General features: G+C 39.6%; 2 protein-coding genes and 3 long non-coding RNA genes across 5 annotated transcripts; 2 read left to right on the top strand and 3 right to left on the bottom strand.

Annotated features, from left to right (window-relative positions):
- Positions 1 to 1,592: 1,592 nt before the first annotated feature.
- LOC143502025 (uncharacterized) lies at positions 1,593 to 2,430 on the bottom strand. Its single transcript, XR_013127053.1, has 4 exons — positions 2,360 to 2,430; positions 2,144 to 2,261; positions 1,831 to 1,931; positions 1,593 to 1,738 (listed from the first exon to the last, which is right to left on the bottom strand). It is a non-coding gene; the product is annotated as an uncharacterized LOC143502025 (long non-coding RNA).
- Positions 2,431 to 2,594: 164 nt separating this feature from the next.
- On the bottom strand, positions 2,595 to 4,183 carry LOC143502021 (uncharacterized). Its single transcript, XR_013127052.1, has 6 exons — positions 4,096 to 4,183; positions 3,672 to 3,904; positions 3,413 to 3,591; positions 3,238 to 3,328; positions 2,812 to 3,151; positions 2,595 to 2,721 (listed from the first exon to the last, which is right to left on the bottom strand). It is a non-coding gene; the product is annotated as an uncharacterized LOC143502021 (long non-coding RNA).
- Positions 4,184 to 10,714: 6,531 nt separating this feature from the next.
- Positions 10,715 to 14,738, top strand: LOC143502053 (uncharacterized). Its single transcript, XM_076995233.1, has 6 exons — positions 10,715 to 10,847; positions 12,688 to 12,793; positions 12,957 to 13,099; positions 13,332 to 13,892; positions 14,037 to 14,100; positions 14,327 to 14,738. Exons 1-5 carry the CDS (start codon positions 10,827 to 10,829, stop codon positions 14,049 to 14,051), a joined length of 846 nt encoding a protein of 281 aa, XP_076851348.1. The 5' UTR covers positions 10,715 to 10,826; the 3' UTR covers positions 14,052 to 14,100; positions 14,327 to 14,738.
- A 5,232-nt stretch (positions 14,739 to 19,970) lies between these two features.
- On the top strand, positions 19,971 to 22,108 carry LOC143502030 (uncharacterized). The gene is made up of 2 exons (XM_076995218.1): positions 19,971 to 20,149; positions 20,768 to 22,108. Exons 1-2 carry the CDS (start codon positions 20,028 to 20,030, stop codon positions 21,975 to 21,977), a joined length of 1,332 nt encoding a protein of 443 aa, XP_076851333.1. The 5' UTR covers positions 19,971 to 20,027; the 3' UTR covers positions 21,978 to 22,108.
- LOC143502031 (uncharacterized) lies at positions 21,184 to 23,659 on the bottom strand. Its single transcript, XR_013127055.1, has 2 exons — positions 22,684 to 23,659; positions 21,184 to 22,452 (listed from the first exon to the last, which is right to left on the bottom strand). It is a non-coding gene; the product is annotated as an uncharacterized LOC143502031 (long non-coding RNA).
- Between the last annotated feature and the right edge of the window lie 3,126 nt (positions 23,660 to 26,785).

Raw genomic sequence — 26,785 nt, 5'->3', positions numbered from 1 at the left:
TCACTTGCAGTGCGTGCTTTAGGAGCCTTTCTAGTGTGCGCTACGAGCTTTACCTTGCATAACTTATAGTGTGTGCGCTCAGAGCTTTACTGGTGTACGCTACGAGCTTTACCTTGCATCACTTGCAGTGTGTGCGCTAAGAGCTTTACTGGTTTGGTTGCCATGGACAATAAACATCCTTCTGTTCAACCCCCGTCTCCGGCTGCCTCTGTCCCGACGCCTCCGGCGTCACAATACCTATGAGTTAATTAACCTAATTCCAAAGACAGACATCTGATTTTTTAAAGTCTCCAATCATAAAAGTAGTGAATTGTATACATGTTGCTAGGTAGTTGGACTGCCACTAGAGCCCTTTGACCTGGTTTTAATAGGAATCTTATTTATAAGGAGTATAAAAGTACTAGATTGTTGGAGAGATGACTATGGGAATCAGGGCTTTATACTGTGCAAATTCTTGAAATTCTCAATTCTGACAGTCTTCAGTTTGCACAATTACATTTAAATGTACAATTTCTATGTATGGTGCATTAACATAATGTGTACTAACATTAAATAGTTGAACTGCCACCAATTTCATTTATTTCCACTTAATAGTTTATATATTTGTAAATTACTCATGATCATAAGTCATCAGGCAGTGAAACAAATTGATTCACATTTCTTTATTATACTAGCGCGCAAAGGACACTACACAATCTGTACAGAAATGTCTGCATATTATTGTCCAATAAATCATACATCAGACAAGTGAAGAGTAAAGGCTGGGTGAAAACAGATATGAAAGCAGTCAAAAACCAGAACAACAAAAACGCAAAAAGAGTACACTACAAATCAAGTTTGGACACACCTAAGGACTCTGTCCTTAAGGTGGGGCTTGTTAAAGACTGAAGTCTTTTGAACAGTCTATGAAAATAACCTTACTAAACATCCTCCCAATCACTATCATCAGAACTCTCATGCTGAAGTATTTTGTGCTCTTCTGGTGTATCCTCAGTTCCATCTCCAGGGAGTAGGATAGCATTTGGTCCTAATGCCATCCTATAATTTGATAAAACGACGTTAATTTTGTGTTCCATATTTGCAAGTGTCTCTCGAAGAAGGCACTGCAGCCCACGTTGTCCGTCCTCTGTAAAAGTACCTACAAAGGTAAAAGAATGTTATTAAAAATGTCATGTCCAGCATCTTACTAGATTAAACTCCACCATACAGAGAAAAGCAGGAAGGGGTTATAATCCTTATACTCATGATGCATGAAACGACCAGGTGTAAACTGGAATAGCTACTTACAATGTTTCCCAGTGGATAATTCTGCTATTAGTGTGCCAATACTCCCTGCCTGGCCTCTGAGATAGGAGTAGTGCTGTCTCATCTCATGTATTAGGATGACCCTTTCCTCTTGAAGCCTCATTTTGAACATGTAGGCATCAAAGATCTTCTTTTTGGTGAAGACACTAGTGGTTTCTAAAGACATAGGAATTACCATCACACATGATGAGAAGATAAATACATACGTTAAGGTAGGATATAACAAAGATTGCTGCAGAAACACAAAGACTGTCCCATACCACTTCTACAGATCTCCCACGGCCATATTAAACTGTCTGCCCCACCATCTCCTTCTGCGTATTTATGCGGCCCTCCTCTGGTACTTGTTCATTGTAGCACTTTATTGATTCAAAGAGTTTTCTCTTTTCCTCTCTCAATTTCTTTCGCCGCAAATGATGAATCTTGTTGCTGTCTAGAGTTAGCATGGACAAGTTCCAATGTATAAACATTTCAAATAACTGATAAACAATATCAATTGGTAAAAGAAAGGTAGATAAAACATACCAGTGTTATTATACAGACTTGCTTTTTTCTGATGCACACCAAGAAACGTTCAATTGAGTGTTGAAGGGCATGTTGGCTACTACAACTGGTATGTATGGAATCTAAAACAAAAAATTAAAGCCAATGCATAAATTTGAAAAGTACATAGTCATACTGATTGTGGTACTACTTAATTTACATAATAAATAAAGTATAATATTAAAAAAGATTCCAGACTTGTGCTGCATCCACAATTACCACTACAATACTAATTCAGATGTCAGAAATAGGACTAACCACCAGCTTTAGCATAAAAGATCATGTAATATCCTACCATCTGTAGCCCATAGTCTGACATCACGGACCCACTCCAGAACCCTGTTCTCAGGGCATCCAAGCTCGCTGCACAAGTCCTCTAGCTTCTTGTTTGCCATCTCTGTCCTGCGAACAGTCTGAAAAATGGTTGGTGGTGGGAAGCAACAATGAGACAAATTGACTAAATGTTTCCTCTGAGGTAAAACAGCAACACTACATTAGTATGGTCAGTTACTTTGATGTATCTGCTGGATAATGAAAGATGAAGCTAATCTGCTTCCGCAGGTTCCATCCAATGGCGTGAACAGTCGGCATATCATTCCCAGCTTTAGACAGAACGTTGAAGACAGTAACACAGACTCACAAATTAGAATCCTTCATTAGAAATGATCTCCATACTAGATTAAGACCATGGCAAATATGTGATGACAACCAAATAGAGCCAAAAAAAGGATCTGTTTATGAAAGCACATACACACCAGACTTTGTCATGTACTTTGTTGTCAGGGCACAACGCGAGAGGTAACTGTTCATCATCTCTACCTCCTCCCCTGCAGTAGTGCCAGCGCCATCCAAAGGTCTGCCACTCCAAACAATCTAACAACATTGTGAGTAAGTCATTTTCCCATAAAAAATGGTTACGGTAATTATTATTAATGGTTATGTTTATTAAACATAACACTGTACCTCACACTTTGTTGAATGGGCCTTTGCATGCATCACAGACAGAAATGGGCTCATTTGCAGTAAAGATCCCAGTTCTGGCATAGATATTGCCACTTTCTCAAGGTAAGGCCAATACCTGCAAGCAATGTCAGTGCAATAGAAATGTGCATTTGTGGCTGCATGCAGCTCCTTCTGTAGGAACAAGGGATATGCAAAAATCTCTCCCCTGAACATATTGAGAGCTTTGAGTAGTATTCCAAGTCTGCAGACAAAGACCCTCTTCATCAAGTTTGTGAGAACTTCGTGCAGTCTCACGTGCGGCTGACCACTGGCTTCTACCACATGTTCCTTTGCCTTGAGTCTGTTTAAAATAAATTTAGTTAGTTACAAATATAAATATATACACATTTGAATAACAAGGGCAGAGAGAATTCAAATTGTACTAACATTTTTCACTTTACCCCTGACCTCTTCAACAAATGTGTACACATCAGTATCTTTTGCAATAAAGGTGCCAGGAAAGTATGATTCCTCTGACCTTTAACATAAAACAAAAAAGCCATGGAATTATACCTAGTTACATACATTTTACATACATTTACTATGAATAAAGCAGCTTTACCCTGCTGACTGTCGAAACCTATAGAGTTTTCTGTTGCCATCTGCACAAACGGCAGTCATGTTCGGGGTACAAGCAGAGCATGTGAAGTGGTCCACAAAAGCCATTTTGTCACACTGAAACTTGCAGAATGAGTACTCCATGAAGCTTCTCTGAAACATGTCTCCATGTATCTTCCCAAACTGCAAGGTTACAATTTGTTAAGTTAAAATGAAAAGTCCTAAAGAACACCTAAAGATATATTACTCCACACTGGACTTACCCTTCCAAACTGCTGAGTCCTCCCATCCAACATCTGCAAAAAACTTTGCCTTGATAGACTAGGTGCAGCAGTTTTCATTTCCAAAAACGTATGGAAAACATCTATTGTAAACAAGGTCTCAGCATTTACAGATGCAGGCCAATAACCCCTTTTTATGAGGTCGCTCCTATCTGGTGTCCATTGTGTCTGGCATAATCTACACACTGTAACTGGTAACCACAGATCATATCGACCTAAAACAAACAAAAAAAATAAAACAGAAGGCTCAGGCTATTTTAGTCAACAAAGTAAAACAGTTTTGTATAATCAAGAATATATACTTATTTTATCTGAATCTCTCATATGGTGCATGTAACATTTTTAAGATCAAGTCCATTCATTTCTAAATCTGGCTCAATTAATTTAATTACAAAAGCCTACATACCATTTATGCAAACCAAAATGACTCAGTTAGATTTTCTGGGCCACAGGAGCACAGTGGGAGAGGTCTTACAGTAGGCAACAGGCATGCTGAAAATAGAAGCTCAAATAATGAATAACCAAGTAATTTAATACTTAACATAAACAAACCTACACAAAAATTAATTATTTAAATCACTTATACAAAATCATGAATTCTCTACCTTGATTACATTGTATATATTTCCCATTTTCTTTCATGAAGCTCACAGTTGGGGCAATACGCCTGAAAAATCCCTCAATGAATGATTCCCTATTATGGAGCGTCAGTTTTTTGTGTCTGTGTATGCAGGGCCGGCCCTTCCATTAGGCGACATAGGCAAATGCTAGGGGCGCCGTCTGTCCAGGGGGGCGCTCGCGTGCATGCGGTTTTTTTTTTTTTTAACAAATGAACAATTAATAAATGTGAAAACAAGCAAAGTCCACATAATCATAATTTCATTGTTTAATAATATTAGTCAAATTAATAATTCTTATAATAACAACACACGACACCTATCACCCGCGCGCCAACCCGCCCTCCCCCGCGCGCTCTGCGCACCTCGTTACTGTTTCTCTGTGGGGAAAAAGACACCACAGAGTGAGTGACATCTCCTCGAAAAGACGTCAAAAAGGCAGAAGTCCTCTGGTGCCCAGGGTAGTAAAAGGAGAAAAGTGGAGGAAGAAAGGTGGCAAAAAAACAGGTAATATAATGGTAATATGTGGTGAATTAACACTATACCATTGGCGTCAGGGACTTCAACACCTTCTCTGAAGGTTAATTGATCTTTAAAAGGATGCTTTATCTAGTATATGTAATATATGTTAATAACGCTTCACCAATAATTTGTATTTTCCCTATAAATCGGCTTTCAAATCCACTTTTCGTGCATGTGATGGAAAAAAAAAACTTAGTGCTGAAATAAAAAATCAACCAATCAGAATATTTCACACTGTTGTTTCTAGGTAAAAGAGAGAAAGGCCCTCCCCCCAGGAACTTCTGTTTATCTGTCACCTACCCTTGTCTTTTACATTGAGAGCTTTTATTATAGATTGGCAGTTTTATCAACCAATCATATTATCGAATTAGAATCGTGGGGGCGTGCTCCAATTGTCTCTCATTTTTATTTGAAACAAATCCAAAATGTTTCCAATCTGTAGCTGTTGTGTTTTTCTTTTAAACCAGCTCTCTTGACTCACAACTAACACTCAATCGTCATTGTGGCTTTTCCCCTCTGTATGATCTTAGTGAAAATAGCCCCTGTCATCATACTGCCCAATCCTAGTAGGTGCTATTATTAGCTTAGCTCAGCAAGTTTTTTAAATAAATATATATCAGATGCACTTTTGAAATAATAATGTTGCAGTAGGCAAATTGCCCTAATTTGCACTGGTGGTAGTTGTTGTTTTTAATTTTTTTACATTTAATATTTATATTTAAAAGTTGTTCTCTGCACTACGTTATGTAAAATAGTTTTAAAATATTTTTTGTGCAACACCTTTATATTTATTGCTTGTTATATGGTAATATTTAAGTCATTTGCTTTTTATTTGTTTCTTTAATAGTGACACAATCAACCCAATGATTGATGATACAGGGGGCACCAGCCAAAATCTCGCCTAGGGCACCACATTGGTCAGGGCCGGCTCTGCCAGAAACTATCTATCCTTCAGTGATTAATAAATCCAGTGACATCAGCTATGTGTCATAAGGAGTTCTATATTCAGACTCTTGATGTTGTGCAAATGTTGTTATAAAAAACAGAGGAGTAAATATGAGAGAATTAAATTAATATAAGAAAAGCACCGAAACAGGCCACGGTCAAGGTCATTTAAAGAGTATTTTGGCATTTTTCCCTTACCATCTTCTCCCTCAAACAGCCGAGTCTTTATGCCAGAAATCATTTCTAGGGAGAAGGCAGAATTAAACCATATCCAGTAGCAAGAAACACCTTCAACACTCAAAAGGGGCAGGGGCTGAAATAAGTTTCATCTGTGAGCTTTGAAAAATGTAATGATCCTGACCTGTTAGAAATTCTTTCCGCAAAGCACCAGTGTCAACACCAGGTTCTCCTATGAATGTAACTTTTAAGGGGTTGACCGGTGAGCTGTGTTTCTGCCGCTGCTACAGTGTTAGTCCACGTTGCAAGAGATTTATTCTAGACACACAGATGCAGAACTCTTTGCACGTGTCAACCTGAGTAGCCAGCCATTGCAGTACATCCTCCTTACTGTAAAAAATTATATTTCACATTATTTTATTTTTTATTTTTTAATATACACTACCGTTCAAAAGTTTGGGGTCACTTAGAAATGTTCTTATTTTTGAAAGAAAAGCAGTTTTTTTTTTCAATTTAGCTAACATTAAATGCATCAAATATACACTCTATACATTATTAATGTGGTAAATGACTATTCTAGCTGTAAACATCTGGTTTTTAATGCAATATCTACATAGATGTATGGAGACCCATTTCCAACAACCATCACTCCAGTGTTCTAATGGTACATTGTGTTTGCTAACTGTGTAAGGAGGCTATTGGATATTTAGAAAACCCTTGAAAACCCTTGTGCAAGTAGGTTAGCACAGCTGAAAACAGTTTTGCTGATTAGAGAAGCTATAAAACTGACCTTCCTTTGAGCTAGTTGAGAATCTGGAGCATTACAATTGTTGGTTCGATTAAACTCACAAAATGGCCAGAAAAAAAACAACTTTCAATTGAAACTCGACAGTCTATTCTTGTTCTGAGAAATGAAGTCTATTCCATGCGAGCCATTGCCAAGAAACTGAAGATTTCCTACTATGGTGTGTACTACTCCCTTCAGAGGAGAGCACAGACAGGCTCTAACCAGAGTAGAAGGAGAAGTGGAAGGCCCCGCTGCACAACTGAGCAAGAAGACAAGTATATTAGAGTCTCCAGTTTGAGAAATCGACGCCTCACAGGTCCTCAACTGGCAGCTTCATTAAATAGTACCCGCAAAACGCCAGTGTCAACGTCTACAGTGAAGAGGCGACTCCGGGATGCTGGCCTTCAGGGCAGAGTGGCAAAGAAAAAGCCATATCTGGCTAATAAATGAAAAAGATTAATATGGGCAAAAGAACACAGACATTGGACAGAGGAAGATTGGAAAAAAGTGTTATGGACAGATGAATCAAAGTTTGAGGTGTTTGGATCACACAGACGGACATTTGTGAGACGCAGAACAACTGAAAAGATGCTGGATGAGTGCCTGACACCATCTGTCAAACATGGTGGAGGTAATGTGATGGTCTGGGGTTGCTTTGGTGCTGGTAAAGTGGGAGATTTGTACAAGGTAAAAGGGATTTTGAATAAGGAAGGCTATCACTCCATTTTGCAACACCATGCCATACCCTGTGGACAGCGCTTGATTGGAGCCAATTTCATCCTGCAATGACCCAAAGCACACCTCCAAATTATGCACAAACTATTTAGAGAAAAAGCAGGCAGCTGGTGTTTTATCGGTAATGGAGTGGCCAGCGCAGTCACCAGATCTCAACCCCATTGAGCTGTTGTGGGAGCAGCTTGACCGTATGGTACGAAAAAAGTGCCCATCAACCCAATCAAACTTGTGGGAGCGGCTTCTGGAAGCATGGGGTGAAATTTCTCCAGATTACCTCAGCAAATTAACAGCTAGAATGCCAAAGGTCTGCAATGCTGTAATTGCTGCTAAGGGGGCATTCTTTGATGACGAAAGCAAAGTTTAAAGTAGAAAATTATTTCAAATAATTAAAAAAAAACATTTCTACCTTGTCAATGTCTGGACTATATTTCTATTCATTTTGCAACTGATTTGATAAATAAAAGTATGAGATTTCAGGGAAAACACAAAATTGTCTAGGTGACCCCAAACTTTTGAACGGTAGTGTATATTATGATTAGTGAGATCATTTTAAATGTACCTGGCCACCCCCCCCCTCCCCCACAATACTACATTCCCTGGAAACAGAGGAAAGTCTATGTAGCGCTTGTCAGAGCAGTCAAGCATGGTGACTTCTTCTACAAACACTGATTCATGGTTCGGTACGTCTCGAGTATAGGACAGAAGCTTCTTGTATTCAGAACATATTAACTATGACATAGATAAATGACGGACGTAGTATGTTCGAGGTTATGAAAACTGCCCAGTCGCCTACTGAAAGAACCAGTGGCGTGCACACATAGACATCAAGTGGTGCTAAAGCACCACCAACTCTGCCCTTTATCAACGAAAGTGCCCTTTTGAAACTTCGTTTTTTATTTTATTTTTATTTTTTTTATTATTATCATTTTACTGAGGTCGGTTTGAAATGATCTTTTGAAAACCTGAGCGATTAAAAACAATGCCCTGAAATGAGCCACCACCTCGCACACATCCGACCTCTCTCTTCCTTTAACACCAGATGCGCTGCAGCAGTTCACTTCAGCGAGGTGAAGGAAGCGTCTTCAGCACAGCACACACGCTCACAGATAGACTTCTTCTCCCGTCCCCACCAGCCAGGTCACATACACATCAAGTCAAATCTACCGTTTGCCCTCTAAGCCCAACGTGAAATCATTTTGTTGTGCAGTAAAATGTCTCATACAGCACCAAACTACTAAGCATTTTTGCCGTGTGTTATATTTGCAAAACGACACATTATATTTCCAGAATTATTTTCTGTATGAAAAATAAAATAATAAAATAAAGCCTTAATAGAGAATTTAAAAACGAACTGATAGTGAAAATGATTCCCAAAAGTTTTTACATAAACCGGATGTAAAAAAGGGACATCTTATTTTTAATAGTTGCATACTTTTTGTTGCAAAGCTAAAATATCAACGAAAATCCAGTAGGCCCTACTCCAAAATCGCGATTAAGGCTTTTAAATACTTTTTAAGGGCCTTCATTTTTCCAATATTGATTTATCAACTTATAATACTTTTTAAGACCCTGCGGACACCCTGTACAACCACAAAATAAAAGCTACAATGGTGATGACACTTACATCAATTTTAGACACTTTTACTTTCTGTGATTTAAAGATTTGATTTTAAAGATTTGACCAACTTTATTTGGTTTAGAAGTGGTTTGTATGTCAAATTATTTTACGTTAATATTTAGTTTATTATAAATCTTGGTTGCCTAATTGTCACACTGATATAACAAAGTTGGGGATTCACCTCACCTTGTCAGTGATGCTAGTGAAATGCCAAATTATCCCCTTGAAAATTATAACCCTTGCAAATATAAATATATCTAGCTTTGGGATTATTAATAAGGCTAAATCGAGGTTAATGGTTATTGTAACTCTGTTAGTCCTCGACGACGTCTTGATGCTGATTCTAAATCAATATAAATATATAAAACACAAATATGGAATGGCGCTTTTAATTCATAGCGGTCCTTAAACTGTGGTGGTATAACGTTATATGCCATATCATATGACATAGGTAAATGACGGACGTAGTATGTTCGAGGTTATGAAAACTGCCCAGTCGCCTACTGAAAGAACGCACTGCTTTAAGATTTGAGTAGAACGTAATGCATTGAAATCTAGTGCCTACTACACGGCATTTCGGACGGAGCCACGGATCCTCCAACGTTAGAGCCTTAACATGAGGTTATCCGAATTGAGCATTTGGAACAGGTGAAGTGCACAGGTTTCTCCATGTAATCTGTCTGCGCAGTCCAAATACGATAGATAACCCCCCATAGACCATAAAATCTACAGTATTAATGCTGGAAGCATGTTTGGACTAACATATGTTTGAACTTTAATGACCTTTTATTTGAAACTTGGAGGGACTCTGAGATTTTGCCTCTGTGATTTGTTGAAGCTCTTTGGGTATGTCCCCTTTATCAGAAACAGGTATCGTGTCCCACTTCTACTCAATTGCACGTTTAACTGAACATCGAAGAAATGACTGCGATGAGTGCAAGCGTCATTAACATTTCATGGTTATTTACTTGTATTTAATAAAATTGATTCAAAATGTAAAATAGCCAAACTGAACGAACGTCAAAGGTTAAGAAGTGCTATTTTCAAGGTCAGTCAACTAAAACCATTTAGGATGGAATGATAAAAGAGAGCACAGTTATTTACTGGCAAGGATAAAACAAACTGACTAGCAGACATTTGGAACCTCCACGTATTAGAAACAAAGCAGTAGTGATATTTCTCAGGTCTTTCCGAGGATATTCACAAAAATATTTAATAATTGTTGACAAAAAAGTAAATTGGCAAAATAAATGGACAGTCCTCATTGTGAATTCAAGAGAAAAAATGCTGAAACGCAAAATTATAGGTGTACGTTGTACACTGACATGAAAATACCTAAGTAAGACATTCGATGGGTAGCACAGATTTTTATAACACCGGAGTGGATCTGATACATGTTCCAGGGCCAGAGTGGGTGTGATAAATGTCCCGGCCCAAACTACTGAGATTAACATGGGCCAGCCCAATGTGATTTGCACTTGAAGACTCGGCCAATTAGTAGTTTTAGTTATTATCTAACTGTCACTATGACAACACGGGCAATTAGTAGTTTTAGTTATTATCTAACTGCGTCCCTACGACAACACGGCATATGAAGTCACAATGCAGGAGACCTATAAAAGTCGCCACAGACAGTGTTTAATTTAACCACAGATGGTTCGATCGTCACGGAGGTTGAAGTAGCTACTACAGCGGTTCACCGATATCTTGTGCGAGTAAAGGAGTGACTATTGATCATGTTTAAACTAATGATGAGGGTAAGTTCATGTTCCTTTGAGCTTTTTCCATAATCTCACTTTAGTCCGAGTAAGTTCGAGAGAGCCGCTTCCCAGTCTATTTATTGAAAATTACATTCCTCGTCGAGACAGTTCTCTAAAGTTGCTTTGTAGCAACAGTGATTGTAGAATATTGCACAAAAATAGAACTAAATTGCTTTCGACCACAAATGGCGACTCAGATTAACATTAATTATCCGGTTACATCCCAGTTACTTCATTTTACGGCCTCTTATCACATTTAAGATGTGTAACCAATTAATATTGGTTATTAACCATCTGAGGTCATTATTAAGATAGATTAATATTCTCTCCTTGAGAGTCCAGCGGTGTTGAGAAAAAAAATCAAATTATAAAATGTTCGTATTCCCCCTATCCTGTCTGCGCGGATGTCCGCAGCCTGTATTATTTTCACAGAAAAGGGTAGCATTCTACAACGTGTTTAATGCATAATGTAGCCTACTTAAGATAAAGGGTTGTATAACACGCATGGTTTTATTTAGAAGCACACATTAGAAAGCACTACATAGGCCTAGCTCATGAACATATTGCTAATTAATGATTGTGCCGTAGCGCAGTTTCCGAAATTCAATGGTGGCGTGGAATGACGTTATTTGTTGGTCTTTAGGGTGTCGCACATCTTAACAAGGCTGCTACTGGCCCACTACAAAACTTTAAAAATCCTTATGCACAACGTTACTCAGAAATTAATCTATTCGTGAGCCAAAATCAACACATTGGCTTTCAAAATATGATGTACGCCCCCCACCCATCCCGTCTGAGCAGTCCAAATACGATAGACCAGTGATTCTCAACTGGTGGGTCGCGGACACGTTCTGGGTGGGTCGCGGACAGCTTGTAAAAAAATTAATATAGAGGCACCCGTCAGACATGCCAGGGCTTCAGATTGCGACTAAAATCGTCGCAATCACGACCATGAATATTAATTTGCGAGTAATATTTATGGTAACCCTAATTATAAATTATTTCACTCGCCACTGGCGACAGCCGATACAACAGCATTATTTTTTTATGGGTAAGGATTTTTTGTAATTGGAAAAATTTCCATCATTTTCTTTTGAGTTTGTATTTTAAAAGTTAAACGATAGACTCCAGCTCCCGCTCACATGTTCGTCTCTGCCCATCAACAAATGCAGGAATCCGATCACCAGCATGACTCGCAAAACGGAGCTGAAACTTGAGCACTAAGCGTTGAAAATGGCCAAGCGAAAAATATCGCATTTTTTCCACACAGTCTACATCTCTGTCGGACACAAAGAGGACACTTCTTTATAACTGTACATAATTTTAAGTTAATTGGGATCAAAAGTCACTCGTATGCATACTAGGAAACAAGTTTGTTTCAGGTTAGAGTATTCGGAATTTTCTTCAATAACTAAGACAGTATTGGCAAAAGTGCTATAATAAAATTCTTGTTTCTGGCAACCAAGACAAACATCTACAACTTTGTTTACGTCAGGAATAGACGTATTCTAAATGTGCAACTTTCATCACTGCAACGTCTAAGGCACCGTCTACAAATGACCTTAACACAGACGCAAGTGGCGGTCGTGAAGGCCCCAGAGCACTACACACTGTTTTTTGTAATAATTTCAATAGCTTATAAACGGTCCTTCATAAGACCACCAAACAAGTTGTATTGCATAAAGTGCATGGTGTACGGCAACCGACAACGTTTTTTTAAAAAGTGGGTCGCGACTTAATGACCATGAGGATAAAGTGGGTCCCGGGCTGAGACCAGTTGAGAACCCTTGCGATAGTCATCATGAAACTCATTTTTTCTTCATTTTCTCTACTACAGTCTAAGAAAGCTGGGCCAACAGAAGAGCTTCCTGAGGGCTGTGATGTGTCGGCCCCCAGTGTGAAAAACAAGCAGGCAAAGAAAGACCATAGCAGATGGTTTTCAGGTGAGATTTAGCGTGATTACATGTTACCAAAACGTGATGCATTACGAGGTTATTTATTCATAACTATAATTTTCCACAATTTATGTTTTTAGTGACATTTCCTTATGTGCATCATTAGTGTCTGCCTCATAGATGCTTAAAGTAAATGTTTCTTTCACCACAGCTATTTGCTGTACTAGAGTGGAGGAGGCAGTGATGGAGGAGCTCAACACTCCTCCATGTGGGAAAAGTGGTGGAGTCGTATCCACCTCTGGGATTAATCCAGCTGTTCTAACTGAAGAGCTGAGGAATACACTGCCAAGCAATGTGAGTACCAATCTCTGTATCTCTGTCTTCCTATCTGCCTGTGTGTCTGAGTTACCATAGCAACATGAGCCTTTGGCCATGTCTGGTCAGACCTTCACAACATTAGATGTTCTTTACATTAGCATTTTACTTAAAGAAATAATCAGCTTAAGGTTAAAAAAAGGTAATAATTAAAAATCATTAAGCTTTTGGATACTGATGAACTTTTTACACTTTCCTTTAACCTAACTAGATGAAAATGGAGGATTTGATTGAAGTGCTGGAAAAAATCTCGGCATGGGTCAAAGTGGCAGTGAAGGAGGTGGTTGCTCAGGACCTCATCCCTATAGTGAGGAACCTGATGCTGGAAAGGATTGCGGCTCTGGACCGAGTAAAAGCACAAATGAGCTGCAGGGGTACTCGGTCAGTGCTGTCGGATACTGACCTTTCTGAGGAGGCACTCCAGTCGGGCATCGTGAGGAGATTTGTGAAGACTGCTTCAGAAACTTTTCTCCAAGAACGCCTTGGGTTGACATCCTGGACCAAGCCCGACACTGATCACTACGGTTCTAGAAGCGCATCTGTGACGGAGGCTGACGTGGAAGTGAAGCTGTCACTACAGAGATGCTGCTCAGAGCTGTCAGCTCTGATTGCCCTCACTCTGTTCGGTGATGTCGCTGGCATCACCATCTCTTGGACAGAACAGGACCATACAGGCTCCGCTCTGCAGAGTGCAGCACAGACAGTGGACGTGGGGCTGGAGAAGAAATCTTGGTGGTTCAGGTTTCCAAGATTTCTGAAGCTGAGATTCAAGGTATCTGTTTTTAAAATGTATTTATTCCCAGTCACACCATTAGCTTTAGATTCTGCTCTTCTGAATGATTTTCAACCATACATTTATGCTACCGTCAATCATATTTTGAATGATTTTATATCAAATTGTCTGCTCTTTTTAAAGAAACGGACAACCTAAGTGCATGTTCACACGGAGGACCAGGTGGTGGACAGACATATTCCAGATGGTACGCATTTTAGTATTTCTTTGGTGAAGTTTAATTCATGACAGTATTATGTATAAAGAAGTGAGGGGTCCATGGTATAGTAGTCTTCCATGGTTTAGTTGTGTTCTATGGTTTAGTAGTCTTTCCTGCTGCACAACTAATAGGGCATGAACAACAATAATGACAACAGCATGGAAGACTACACACAGCATCCCTCTCACGCCGTCTGTTTGCTTTGACTTTGCAGGTTTCCAGTCTACCAGTGCTGAAGCACCATCCACCTCTGACAAGACCATCTCTAAGCTCAGGAGAAAGTCGACGCATTCCAGATTGGCAACAGCTTTCTCAAAGATCTGCAGAAAATGAGGGGAAAACACCTACTTGGGTGATATTGCTGGAAGTAGAAAATGTTATTCAATTAAAATGGGGGAAAAAAAAAGAAAACCAGACTGCTTCATTGTGATACCTGCATGACAGAAGGCAACATGCATTGTGTCCTGGTCCACAAACTTCATTACTCCTCTTGTCCTGGAAGTCTGGGTGAAGATCAGGTTGCACAGCTGTCTGTGGTTTCTACTCCAGGAAGAAGCACTGGAGACCTACATGATGGAGAGTAAGAAAGAGACAGAAAAGCAAAATAAAGACTTTGATGGGGTCAGAGACCTGACCCATCACCTGGACTGTGTGTATGTGTATATATATAAAAGAGGAATAACTCACTAGAGGTCCTTTGTCCTCAGGGGAGGAGGGCCGTCTTCCAGGGCTTCCCTGGTGCTGGCCGGTAGAGCCCACGGTCATCTGCAGAAGGGGGGGAGGCAGGTCCTACTGAACCTGTAGGAGGAGGACAGGAAAAGTTGTAATGCTGAATGTGATGTATAGCAAACAATAGCATACAGTTATGTTTGTGTATGTTGTACGTGTTTCAATGGCGACGTATGTAGTCCTGCTCCAACGTAGATGATAGAGTCTAACAAAGTTGGGGCCGGGGATACTCATTTAAATGCAGAGCATAGGATCTTTCAAGGGAGAACTTCACGGGGGCAGCGAGTGTGGCCAGACATGCCGCTAAGCTTTTACTGCACAGTTTTACCAATGTTTTATCCGGTTTAAGGGACTATGTTCATGTGTGTGCTGCACAAATTAAAAAAACAATGGGTGAGGTCTATCGTTGGAGTCAAGCCTGATGACAAGGCATCTCCACAAAGACCAAACATAGTTCAATGTTTTACTGAAAAGTTGGGGAGATGTGTTAGGGTTACACAAACCTCAAAAGATGAAACATTAAACAGAGTGTTAGGGGCAAAGAGAAGAAGGGGCAGATGCACAACCCCCCACGTGGGTGATCAGTCCATGTGAGTCCCAACAGTCCAACATCTAGTCCTCATGTTATGGGGAAAACCGACTTCATCTGAAAAACACACAAATACATACAAACATTTGTTTTTATGTGGGAAAAGTAAAAGGCATGATACATAGTGAGATTAGAACTTTGTATAAGAATCTATTAAAATGCTGTGTAGGTGATTAAAAGCCTGGAGGTGGGCGTGGAGGGGGTCCTCTTGATGTGTCAGGACTGGTGGAGAAAACAGCAGGGTCCGGTGTCTCCAGGGTCTGGGTGTGATTAGACTCATGTGACCTGAAAAGGCCATCTGAACCGATGGAGACACCCTTATACGTCACAGAAACTTCTGATTGCTGAAAAACACAAATAAGAGTAAAAATAAGTGAAGATGCCTTTAGGAATCATTTTCTAAATACCCCATAAGTAAGTCTAAATGTAATCAGGTATGAGGATGCACTAACCTGAAAGATATTCTGCACAGATGACGACGTTGACTGCGTGCACAGGTATATCGTTGCTTCTGTGATGCTGGATTCCCTCCGCTGAATTAACAGAGGACATGCTGATGAGTGTGATTAAGAACGGGACATGCTAGTTTAAAATGCATTTATCCAAGACTCTTACTTATCTTGATGCAGGCCACGGCTTTAGCGTTGGCAAAGTAGTGGAGGGTGAGCTACAAATGCATAGAAAATGTTAGGTTGAAGGACATCAACTGTGGCAAGTCCATTCTCACTGAAACTGAGAACCTGTTCCCATGACTCACCTCTGCATCTATGTTGTAAAATACATTGTTGAGCACCCACCAGTGCTCACTCTCCTGCCCCCTGTAGGCAGATTTGTGCTGGAGCGTCACCTCCACCACCTGCAATCATGCAGAAAAAAAACTTTACCACTGAAATGGACAAAGCTCTTATAAACTGCTTATACTTATATCTGCCAAAAAGCCAGTAATACACATTAAATTCTGAAGGGAACCTTTGTAGCTGACGAAAACGTCTGTGAGAAGGTGAAGGCATACGCCCTGTGTGCTCTGTGCAACGCTTGCTGAGCATGACGCCTCGACTGTGGAGAAAACCAAAAACTTACTTTGCGAGACAAATATGTGCAAAACCAGCATTTTACAATAATTGTGACCAGAGCCTCGCAAAAATAAATAATGGATGCTAGTAGTTCTGCACACAAACTTCCATAAACAAAATGAATCTGGCTAAGAGAATATCCACGAAGTAAATAGCCAGCTCCCTCTCGGATCGGGGAATGGGGCATTAAAGAAGTCGGTGTAATACACACGTTGGTCCACCCGGCGTGCCGTGTCAGTTACACGTTTTTGTATGCCTGAAACGTGAAATGCACACGCTGACATAAAACGACTGAAAATGGACAAATACCCGTATGATGACGACGGAGACGCCGTGACGCTCTCATTTTTGCTCAGGTATTACATGCTCAATGGTTGTAGGTTAGTATGTTTTGGTAATCTCTATTAAATCGTATTAATCATTTTTTGATTGAAGTGTTTAGGATTTCAGTTAATGTAACACAAATAGTGACATAATTTAGCCGCCCACACTCACTTACAGCGTAGATCTTTATGGGTATCTAGGTATGTAGCTAGCTCTGAAATCCCATAGCTTCCTATCTAGCTAATGAAGACGTATCTGCATTTATGCAAATACACATTAAGTATCTCCCACTAGCTAAATTTTCAGATCTAGCTAGCCAGCTAGTTAGATAAACATTTTTCAGTGTAATTATGATAAAACATTCAACTTTAACAAAATACAACTACATGACAGTTGTAGGTATGAAGTCGACGTTCAAGGGTATAGGATAGTGTAGATAATAATCAAAGAGCCAAACAGATTTCTTTATTTTTACGTCTCTACCCTTGAAGTGTCTCATAATTTTACATAGCCTAGCTACACTGATTGCATGTCCTGTTTATTTCTGATTCATAAATGAGAGTATGCTAGAATTATTTGGACCTACTTGGTCTTTTAGACGATTTTAGAATGAAGGTTTAGCATGATTTACTGCTTTACCAATCAACTGGGTTAAGGTACAGTTGCACAAATTGTCACTATTTGCATGGGTACTAAGAATGAATCTTTCGAAATTGTTTTAAGGGGCATTGACTAATTCTCTGTCTGTGTGTGTGTGTGTGTATTTAGAAATGCCCGGACGTGGAACCACCTTCAAGAAGTGTGTGGCTTGCCACAATTTAATTAATATTGCTTGCAAAGTTTGCACATCATGTACAGCAAAACAACCATCTAAATTAAGACAAAAAAAAAAAAAACTTGACCATAAACGTACGGAATGGGTTCAGGCCCATAAAAGAAATCACACAGCATCACACATAAAAGATGAAGCTTCACTACTGGTATGTGATTGATTTTCATTCTACAGATTTGAAATAATATGGAAAATTATAAATTAGCATTTTAGTGCAAATTATTCACTTTTTGGGGGTGATTGTTTTAGCTTGAGAAATTACAGGCTCTGGGAATACGAGCAGTAATGTTTTTATCAGAGCCTGGAAGGAAGACTGGCTCCTGGGTGTTAGAGACTCTGTCCCCCAGGTGTCAATTTACAGAGACATTGTCTGCCTGTTTAAAAAGAATGCAGTCCCTATTTGACATGGTAGTCCAAGGTAAGAATATTCTGATGTCCTATATCCTGAGTTCTATACTAAAATAATGTGCTGGGGCGTAAGCACAGATAATGCAGATATTGGCCTAACTAGCTTGCCTAACATATCACTTCCATATAAATGTGATTACACTTTTTTCCTTAAATGTAGGATGGATTCATATTGGAGTCCAGGGGCTAGGAGTAGCAGCAACAGCTGTCCAGGGGCCAGCAGCAGTTGTCCAGGGGCCAGCAGCAGCAGTTCAGGGGCCAGCAGCAGTTCAGGGGACAGCAGCAGTTCAGGGCGCAGTAGTAGCAGGTTTGATGCCTCTTATTTTTATTTTTACTTTTTTCTTGTAGTAGAGGTAATTGCAGTCTGTCCACCTTTTAGAAAGAGGATCAAAAATTAACAGGTGTGTTATTTTTAATTCCATACACTCTAACCAATGATTGAGTTTTCACATATCTTATTTTCAACAGTGCGCTGCTCATTTGTGTAAATTACAATGAGTGATTTAATATTGAGTAAGAGTGTGTCTTACTGGGCCCATTCAGCGTTTTGAGGCATCTCAGACTTCTGTACGTTTTGGTGATTTTACCTTTATCATGCTCTGTTTATCCCCTTCTCTGTCTGTCTTGGTATTCCATGTGTCCATGTTTTGGTTTTCCCATGTGTTCTGCCACACCCCTGTCATTTGTAACTCCACCTTCTCATCATTTTCAGTTGTGTCTTGTTTAGTTCCTAAGTTTCTCTTTAGTATCTGGTGTGTGATTTGTTCAAGTCATGTCTTTTCGATCTTGTTTTTTGTTCCTTATATGATTGCCCTCCTGATATGACCCTTGACTGCTATAACTCAGGGTTCCCGCGGGGTCTTAAAAAGTCTTAAAATGTCTGAAATTCAAAACTTTAAATTTAAGGCCTTAAAAGACTTAAAAAACAGCCAGATTTTCATCCAAGGTCTTAAATTTAATTTAGTCAGGTCTTAAAATTTTACCTTAGTTAATTTTAGAAAAGTGTAGTTTAATCGAAACGTCCGGAAGTCAGTTCTGTGTTGTCTGTGTTTGTGCGGGGCTACAGGTGTTGGTACGTGTTAATTAATTAAACTACAAAACCCATAATAACCGCAGGCAGGAAACGGTCCTTATCACGAAAAGCCTTCACGCAATTTTGTGCCTCATCCCCGCCGTCTTCGCTATCGTCAGTGCCGGTGTTCTGTCGATTTTTCCTACCCATCGAAAATTCATACCAAGGCTTACTGCGCATGCGCAAGTCGCTTTTACGTCACTATTTTGGTGGCCGCCTACTACACCCATCGATTTTTCCTGCCTGCTAGCGAATTTCAACAGTGCAGTACTATTTAGTCCTTTCAATAGTGCAGTAAGTTAATTTCTTGTTTATAATTCCTTCTTTGTTTGCAATTGCTATGTTTTCAACTGTGCATTAAGTTAACTAGTTGATTAAAATGTTTTAAACAGCGCCGTTTTACTACCTGTTATTACCTATTTATAGGGACTTGGATATTTCCGCATGATAATGATTGAGCCGTGTAATAATACACTAATACGCAAAATAAAACTTTTATTTTAAAGCTCATCCTACTTTTTAAACGCTGATTTGCGCTACATTACAACGTTTCCATAAGGTAAACAAACTAGAGATACGTCTACAATACTACTTTTTAAACACTGATTTGCACTACATTACAACGTTTCCATAAGGTAAACAAACTAAGAGATACGTCTACAAATACTACTTTTTAAACGCTGGTTTGCGCTACATTACGACGTTTCCATAAGGTAAACAAACTAAGAGATACGTCTACAAATACGCGATGCCAACGGACACGGTAGGAACATTCGACAAGGTAGGAAAATTCGACAGACTAGTCTATGGGGTTGTTAAGCTGTGACGCATCATCTTTGCGAAACTTCACGTCCGGGTCCAAACACTCGCTGCATTGAGTCCCTTAATATGCCGCAGTGCTGTGTGCCCTGCTGTTTTAACAGATCCGAGTCTAAAACAACGACCCTTTTGTCTTTCTACCGCTTTCCTTGCAATGAGAAAGAGAGAAGAAAATGGGTGCAGTTGATAAGGTAAGTTCTATTTCTAAAAAAAATCTTGACAGTGCCTCCGTGGGCGCTAATGCTAGCTAGCTAACCCCACAGAGAAAAAAAAGCCAACTTGCCCCTTTTTGGATTGCTTGATATTCTAGCTATGGGTTTAATACAATGTTTCTTGCCACATACAGATATTTTAGTTCTTGTTTTGTTTTATTTGTTGTCCAGCTAAAGTAAAACTAAAGTAAAGATAGCTCTGGTTAACTTAGCTAGTGGCGCTAACACTAGCTAGATTAGCTAGCTCGTAAAAGGCAACACCAGGATATCTTTTCGGATATCCTTGATATATTGTATGGATACACACACAACAGTTAGCTGATCAGGAGTGTCCGTAAAAATACCAAGCAAAAATACAGCTGATGCTACTGTTGCATCCTATATTTACCTTTTTCAGTATGCATATACATTACTGCTTAGCCCGTTTCCATTAGTTTATTACTGCCGTACACTTACCATACATAATTCTCACATTTTATTGCAATATATATATATACACACACAATTTTATAAGGTCCTTATTTCTTTAGCACTTTGTTAGAGGAACCCAAGTAAGCTGTGACTAATGATTAATGATAATTTTTTCTTCTTTTACAGACGTGAAAACTTCACCCCAAACTGCAACTCCAGGGTGTGTAGTTGGCACTTTCCCAATGGCAAAGCTGCTGGACCTTCGCGATTCGCTTGGAACCAGGGAAAGGCTTTTCATTTTCCTGACCACCCCAGCAATCCCCCTAAGCAGAAGAAGCAGATTGTCCCTTCCAGTGATGATGCAACAGACACAGGACACACAGCTGACATGGCAACCCCACAAACCCCTACTACATCCCAACCAAGTCTTGTCATGCTTGAGGTTGAGAATGACATGCTTAGAGAAGAGAACAAAAAATTGAAAGAACAGTTGGAGAAACAAAAGCAAACCTTTTCTTTCAGTCAGATTTCCTCCCATCCTAACAAAGTCCAATACTACACTGGATTACCTGATGCTGCCACAGTATTTTTTTTGGAAGCACTTCTTTCTAGATTTGAGCTACAGTATCATTCTGATTGGACTGTCCAAATTATGCCCCTTATTGATCAGTTACTCCTTACTTTGATGAAGCTTAAATTGAATTGTGGCCATGTAGACCTTGCAACAAGGTTTAATTGTAGCACAGCAACTGTAACTAACATCTTTACCACCATCATCTGTGCTCTGTATGATATTTTGTATGTCGGTCTACTTGAAAACATCCCCTCCACGGCCAAGAATCAGACTTCGCTGCCAGACTGCTTCCGACCTTTTCCTAACTGTAGAATAGTCCTTGACTGCACAGAGGTTGCTGTCTCCAACACAGAGAGGCTTGACACACAGTGTCATTTGTACAGCCACTACAAAGGACGGACCACGCTAAAGGCTCTAATTGGTGTGGCTCCCAATGGTGTGATTACTTTTGCCAGTAACCTGTACGGTGGGAGCGCCTCAGACAAGTCAATAACAGCTGACAGTGGACTTCTCCAACATCTACAAGCAGGTGATCTGGTTATTGCAGACAAGGGCTTCACAATTCGGGACATTTTGCCAGAGGGAGTTCTTCTTAACACCCCGTCTTTCTTGCTCAACGGACAGTTTACACAGGAGGAAGTAAACAATAACAGACTTATCTCCTGTGCAAGGATACATGTGGAGCGGTCTATTCAGAGGCTGAAACTGTTTTGCATTTTGGACCACATCCCTTACCAGTACAGGAAAAATGTTAACAAGATACTGAAAGTATGTGTGTGTCTTACAAATTTGCAAACCCCAATTCTCCGTGAAATTCAATGAAATATCTGATGTATGTAAATCAGTTAGCAGGACAGTGGCAAATTAAAACATGTTTACAATTATTGTGACTGAAGAATGATTTACACAACTTTGCAGAAAACCTTTATTAAAAAAGTAAAACCAGATTAAAATGTTTGTCTTTTTTACATTCAGGTAAATGTACATTCAGATGTAGGTTGCCTTGGATCTGATGCCAATAGTGGTGAGTTTGTTTTAGTTTGAGGGAACTTGTCTCTTCATCCAGCTCTAGAAAAAAGTCTCTCTTACTCTCTGCTGCCTGCTGGACAGTCTTAGTTCTGGCGGACCATGGGCATTTCACCTCAATGATGCAGTCATCAGACACTGTCCCATCTGGAGATCCACCAAGTAGACCACTGTCAGACAGGAACAATCCCCTCTCCTGGATCACCACACCAGCGTCCGCTGTGTACTGCTGCTTTGCCCGCGACTCATGTAGGATTCCCCAATCACATGCCTTTAATAAAAACACAGTCACTTACTCTTAGATACACATAACTTAAGTTGAAATATTCATGAAGACCCACAACTTACTTTAGATCCTTCTTTGAGGTTGTACTGGCCAAGCAGTGTTTTGAATAAGGAAGGGGGGTAAGATTTCCAGGTTTGGAAACCGCAACTTAAAACTGCATAGCGTTAAGCTAATAAACCATGCAACATTGACATCAATTGCAAATTATTTACTAACCTCGTGATGTGGATGGGGCCATCTCAGATACTCTCTTGGCTGCAATTTCGTCCGTTTTCGGTGTCTTCGCCCTTTTCCACACGCATTCTACATCGGTGCGGGACACGTTTTTCTCCACCCAAATCAACAAGGCTGCCATATGATGGCACTTGTCTTTACCGATTGGGCAAACGCAGCTGCTGTACCTCACTGCCTGACCCTCAACGTGTACCTGTATTAAACGTTATTTGACCCATACTCACTTCAGTCACCACACCTCAACCTCAATTCACCTCAACTCACCTCAACCTCGTAAATCGTCTTTTTCATGGACGCCTGGACTCTACCCCTAAATATACCACCTGGGAGAACAGATACACTTAGTACTCTATTGGAGTTGAAAGAGTTTAGACCTTTTTTAACCCTCAATGGTGCCTCACTAAAGAACGAAGTTATCGTAAACAGGTTTACAGGCTCCGCCATCCTTGTTTGTTTGGACCCGGAAGCGGCTGAAACGTCACGCGTGTCGTCACACTTAACAAGCGGATAAATACTCGCTGCCAGCTGATACGGTAGGAAAATTCGACAAAGTAGGAAAATCCGACAGAACACCGGGTCCCGCCGGACTCCACCGCAGTATCACTAGTGCTTCGGCTAATGATATTCGGGCTACATTAGGATAGAGTGACGGCAATGTTCCCTGGTTCGAATATCGCGAAAAAGTTTTCGTGTGGACTAAACAAATCGCATATATAGCTAGATTTGGCTTGGCAGACTTCATCAAGAGAGAGTTGATACGCTCTTACCGGGCCGTATGTGTTAATGTTCGATGAAAGCTTTAATTCAACCACAAAATCCAAACGGCTGGATCTTCATGTTCGGTTCTGGAGCAATGGATATGTGCAATCGAGGTACATGGGCTCTCATTTCATGGGCCATGAAACAGCGCAGGATCTACCAAAACTTATCAAAGTAAGTGATCCTTACTTATGCTCCACTTATGTCTTCTTTTCAATGTGTTAACCATTTTATACAATTAGGCTACAATACAAAAACATCTCAGAACCATGTACTGTCCATGGCATTGAGTTAGAGAAATGTTTCAATGCATGCTAAATCCCAGCTAGAGGAAATAAAAATATATTTACTGTGTTAAATCATGTAAAATAAAAAAAAACAACAACTATGCCCTGTAGATGGGTTATGTCATGTTTTGAAACATGTTCCACTGTCCCATGCTCTGTTTCATGGATTGCACATGGTTTTATTTACATTGGACTGATGTATTGCCTTTTAGTGGGCATATATACATAGGGTAAAAACAGGTAGTGTGTCCCAACGTTTTCAATGTTAACATTCAAATTCATATTCAGCATGGCTAGACAAAGTAAGTTGGTTTCATCGGGATAATAAATAGAAAAGAAGGTAGGAGGTTAAAAAAGTTTTGTGTGTTAAGATACAGATGGCCTGGGGAAAGAAAATTCTGAGCCTTTATTTAATTAGTTAATTTTATAATTTCATTTATTTCAGTAATTTAACCAAAATGTAACATTTTAATAAATTTTATCAGCTGCAGGGTGTGAGGATTTTGGTCAAACCATGCCTTAGACATACTTGAAGATAGGCTGAGTCTACATGTTGTTAAATGTATAATGTGTGTATGATTATTTAATTAAACAAGGAGGTGGAGGCAGAAAACATGCAAGAGGACACAACTGGCACACACAGACTCATATGTGACTGTCACAATGCATGGAGGTGTCACAGGTTCCCCTCACCAAGGAACTCTTAGCATCTGTGGGTGCAGCCCGGTCAAAATACTGACTCTTTCTGGATCAGGAATGAATCAGGAAAGAAAAGGAATCCCAGAGCCAGAAAAGAGAGCTGACTGAGCAGTCTTTAGAGGACCTTAAGAAAAGGAAGAAAAGCTTGGAAGACGTATCCACTTGTCTTGCTAGAGAGGCAAATTCTCTTGCAGAAGAAGCTGAGGGCAAGACTGGATCCAAGATGGCTCAGCTCCTTTCCAAGTCAAATGCTGAGATTGGTACTGAAAAGGAAGAACTCAGAGATATGTAGGGTGAGGTTGTATGTAGATATGCTAGTGTTGTGTTGGTAAGGTTGCTTGGGTTGAGAATGTTACTATTTTGATTATCTGTTTTAATACTGAATTAATGTAATCCTGTAACTAAATTAATCAAAATAAAATGTTAAGAGTTTCTGGGATCATTGGATTGTTTGTGGTAATATGTTGTGTTGGTCTTAAATTTCACTGAGAATGGTCTTAAAAGGTCTTACAAAAGTCTTAAATTTAACTCACTGAAACCTGCAAGAACCCTGTAACTGTTTTTGGATCTGCTCACTGTATATCTTGCTCTATTTAGCGAATGCGTCTACTTACTTATTGCTCAGTGCCCCTGGTGTTACACCATGATGACTGTTGATGAGTAGACACACCTAATCTTTGGACACATTGTTTTTGGAATGTGATGCCACAATCATCCAGTGTCTGTCTCTCCATGTCAGACCATGTAGAAGTGACTTTCAGTCTATGGCGGATAAAAACAAATCCTAGTTATTGTTTCTAATGACCTAGCTGTGTTTCTAAACATGTATGCCAATTAAATACTGCCTTGATAATATACTGATATTTCTTTTGTACTCCAGTGTATACTTTTATTTAAATTGTTTTTTTTTTTGTTTGTTTCTGCCCCAGGTAAAGCCAAGAACAGTGGTCAGTCACAGACACTCAAAAGGAAAGGTATGTTTGAAGAACTTCAGTATGGCAAGTATAGTCATACAGTAGTTGTATCTGGAGCCTGTGCCTCTGATTTAAAGGGAGCCTTTTTTTTAAGGTTTTCTAAACAAGTTTTCTAACATTGATTTTATTGTCCTTTTATCTTTTGATTTTGTTTGGTTACATCTATCATCTTGTACTACAAGGCTTTATTTTGAAAAAATGTGATTTTATTCACTTATTTTCGTAGAATGTCCCCACACATTGACAGAAAGTCAGGAATTTTACCCTGTGAAGAGAATAGTCAGATGCAGAGTTGTTCAGGTTAATCCTACACCCATCACTACAATCATGCCATTTTACAAGCAAATAGTCATGTGTATATTGACTAAAAATGCATATTGTTATTAAAATTAATGAGTTAGAAAACTGAAGAGTTTGAATTGTTTCAGGGCAAGAAATGAAGCAAGTGGAGTGGGAACCCTGCCTGCTCTGGTATGTATGAATTTATGCAACTATGCAAACTTTTATACAACCACTGGACTGCAAGTCATGGTACTGGTACTAAACTTTCATTTTTAGAAAAATCCCAACATTTGTGTAAACAACTTGGTAGCTGAACATTTGATCAGTTCTAAATATTCACTAGCATATTGCAGTACTAGATCTTTTCATCTAACGTTGTGTGGTATTTTTATAAGTCTGTCAGTGATGCCAATATCCAGGACTTTTTATTTACAATTTCTTCATTACCCATGTGTAGCACATCAAAACATTGCACACGCTGTAGTAAGACTTGCTGGAATTTAAAGTGGGAACGCAGTTTTTATATAAAAAAAAAATAATTAATGGTTTGAACTTTTTAAATATCAAGGACAACAGACTCTAGTTTATACTGATATCTCCCTTGTACCTTGTTTTGTTTTTGCAAAATTGTGTACTTTGTTCTACATTGTAGTGAACTATGCATTGCATGAATTTAAGAGATGTTGGGCTTGGTGCTTTTGTTTAGCTATTTTTTTCTAAATGCATTTAAATGCTATTTTTGCTTTGTCCCTGACTCCTCCCCTTGGGCGTGTGCATGCGTGGTTGGCGTCCGTTTTTGTCACCTGTGACTCATCTCGTCAACATTATGTGCAGTTGGGTCTTGTATGTGTCAATGTAATTATCATCACTCTTTGTCCGAGTTGATCCGAGTATTACCTCGTCTCGGCATCTTGCCTTCCCTCGTGTTACAAAAATACACTTAAATGTTGTATATGCAATGGTTTTAATGTCATGAAAGTTTACACCACAAATGTCTGTAAAGTTCCGAGCTTTGGGCCTGGGTGCATCCTAAAATACCCACACTATGGTGGGGTGGGGGGGGGGGTGGGGGGTTGATTGGAA

The sequence above is a fragment of the Brachyhypopomus gauderio genome, unplaced genomic scaffold (assembly GCF_052324685.1).
Source record: "Brachyhypopomus gauderio isolate BG-103 unplaced genomic scaffold, BGAUD_0.2 sc186, whole genome shotgun sequence".
Classification (NCBI taxonomy): domain Eukaryota; kingdom Metazoa; phylum Chordata; class Actinopteri; order Gymnotiformes; family Hypopomidae; genus Brachyhypopomus; species Brachyhypopomus gauderio.
The sequence above is the reverse complement of the archived record's forward strand: the minus strand, read 5'-3'. Positions and strand labels throughout refer to the sequence as shown.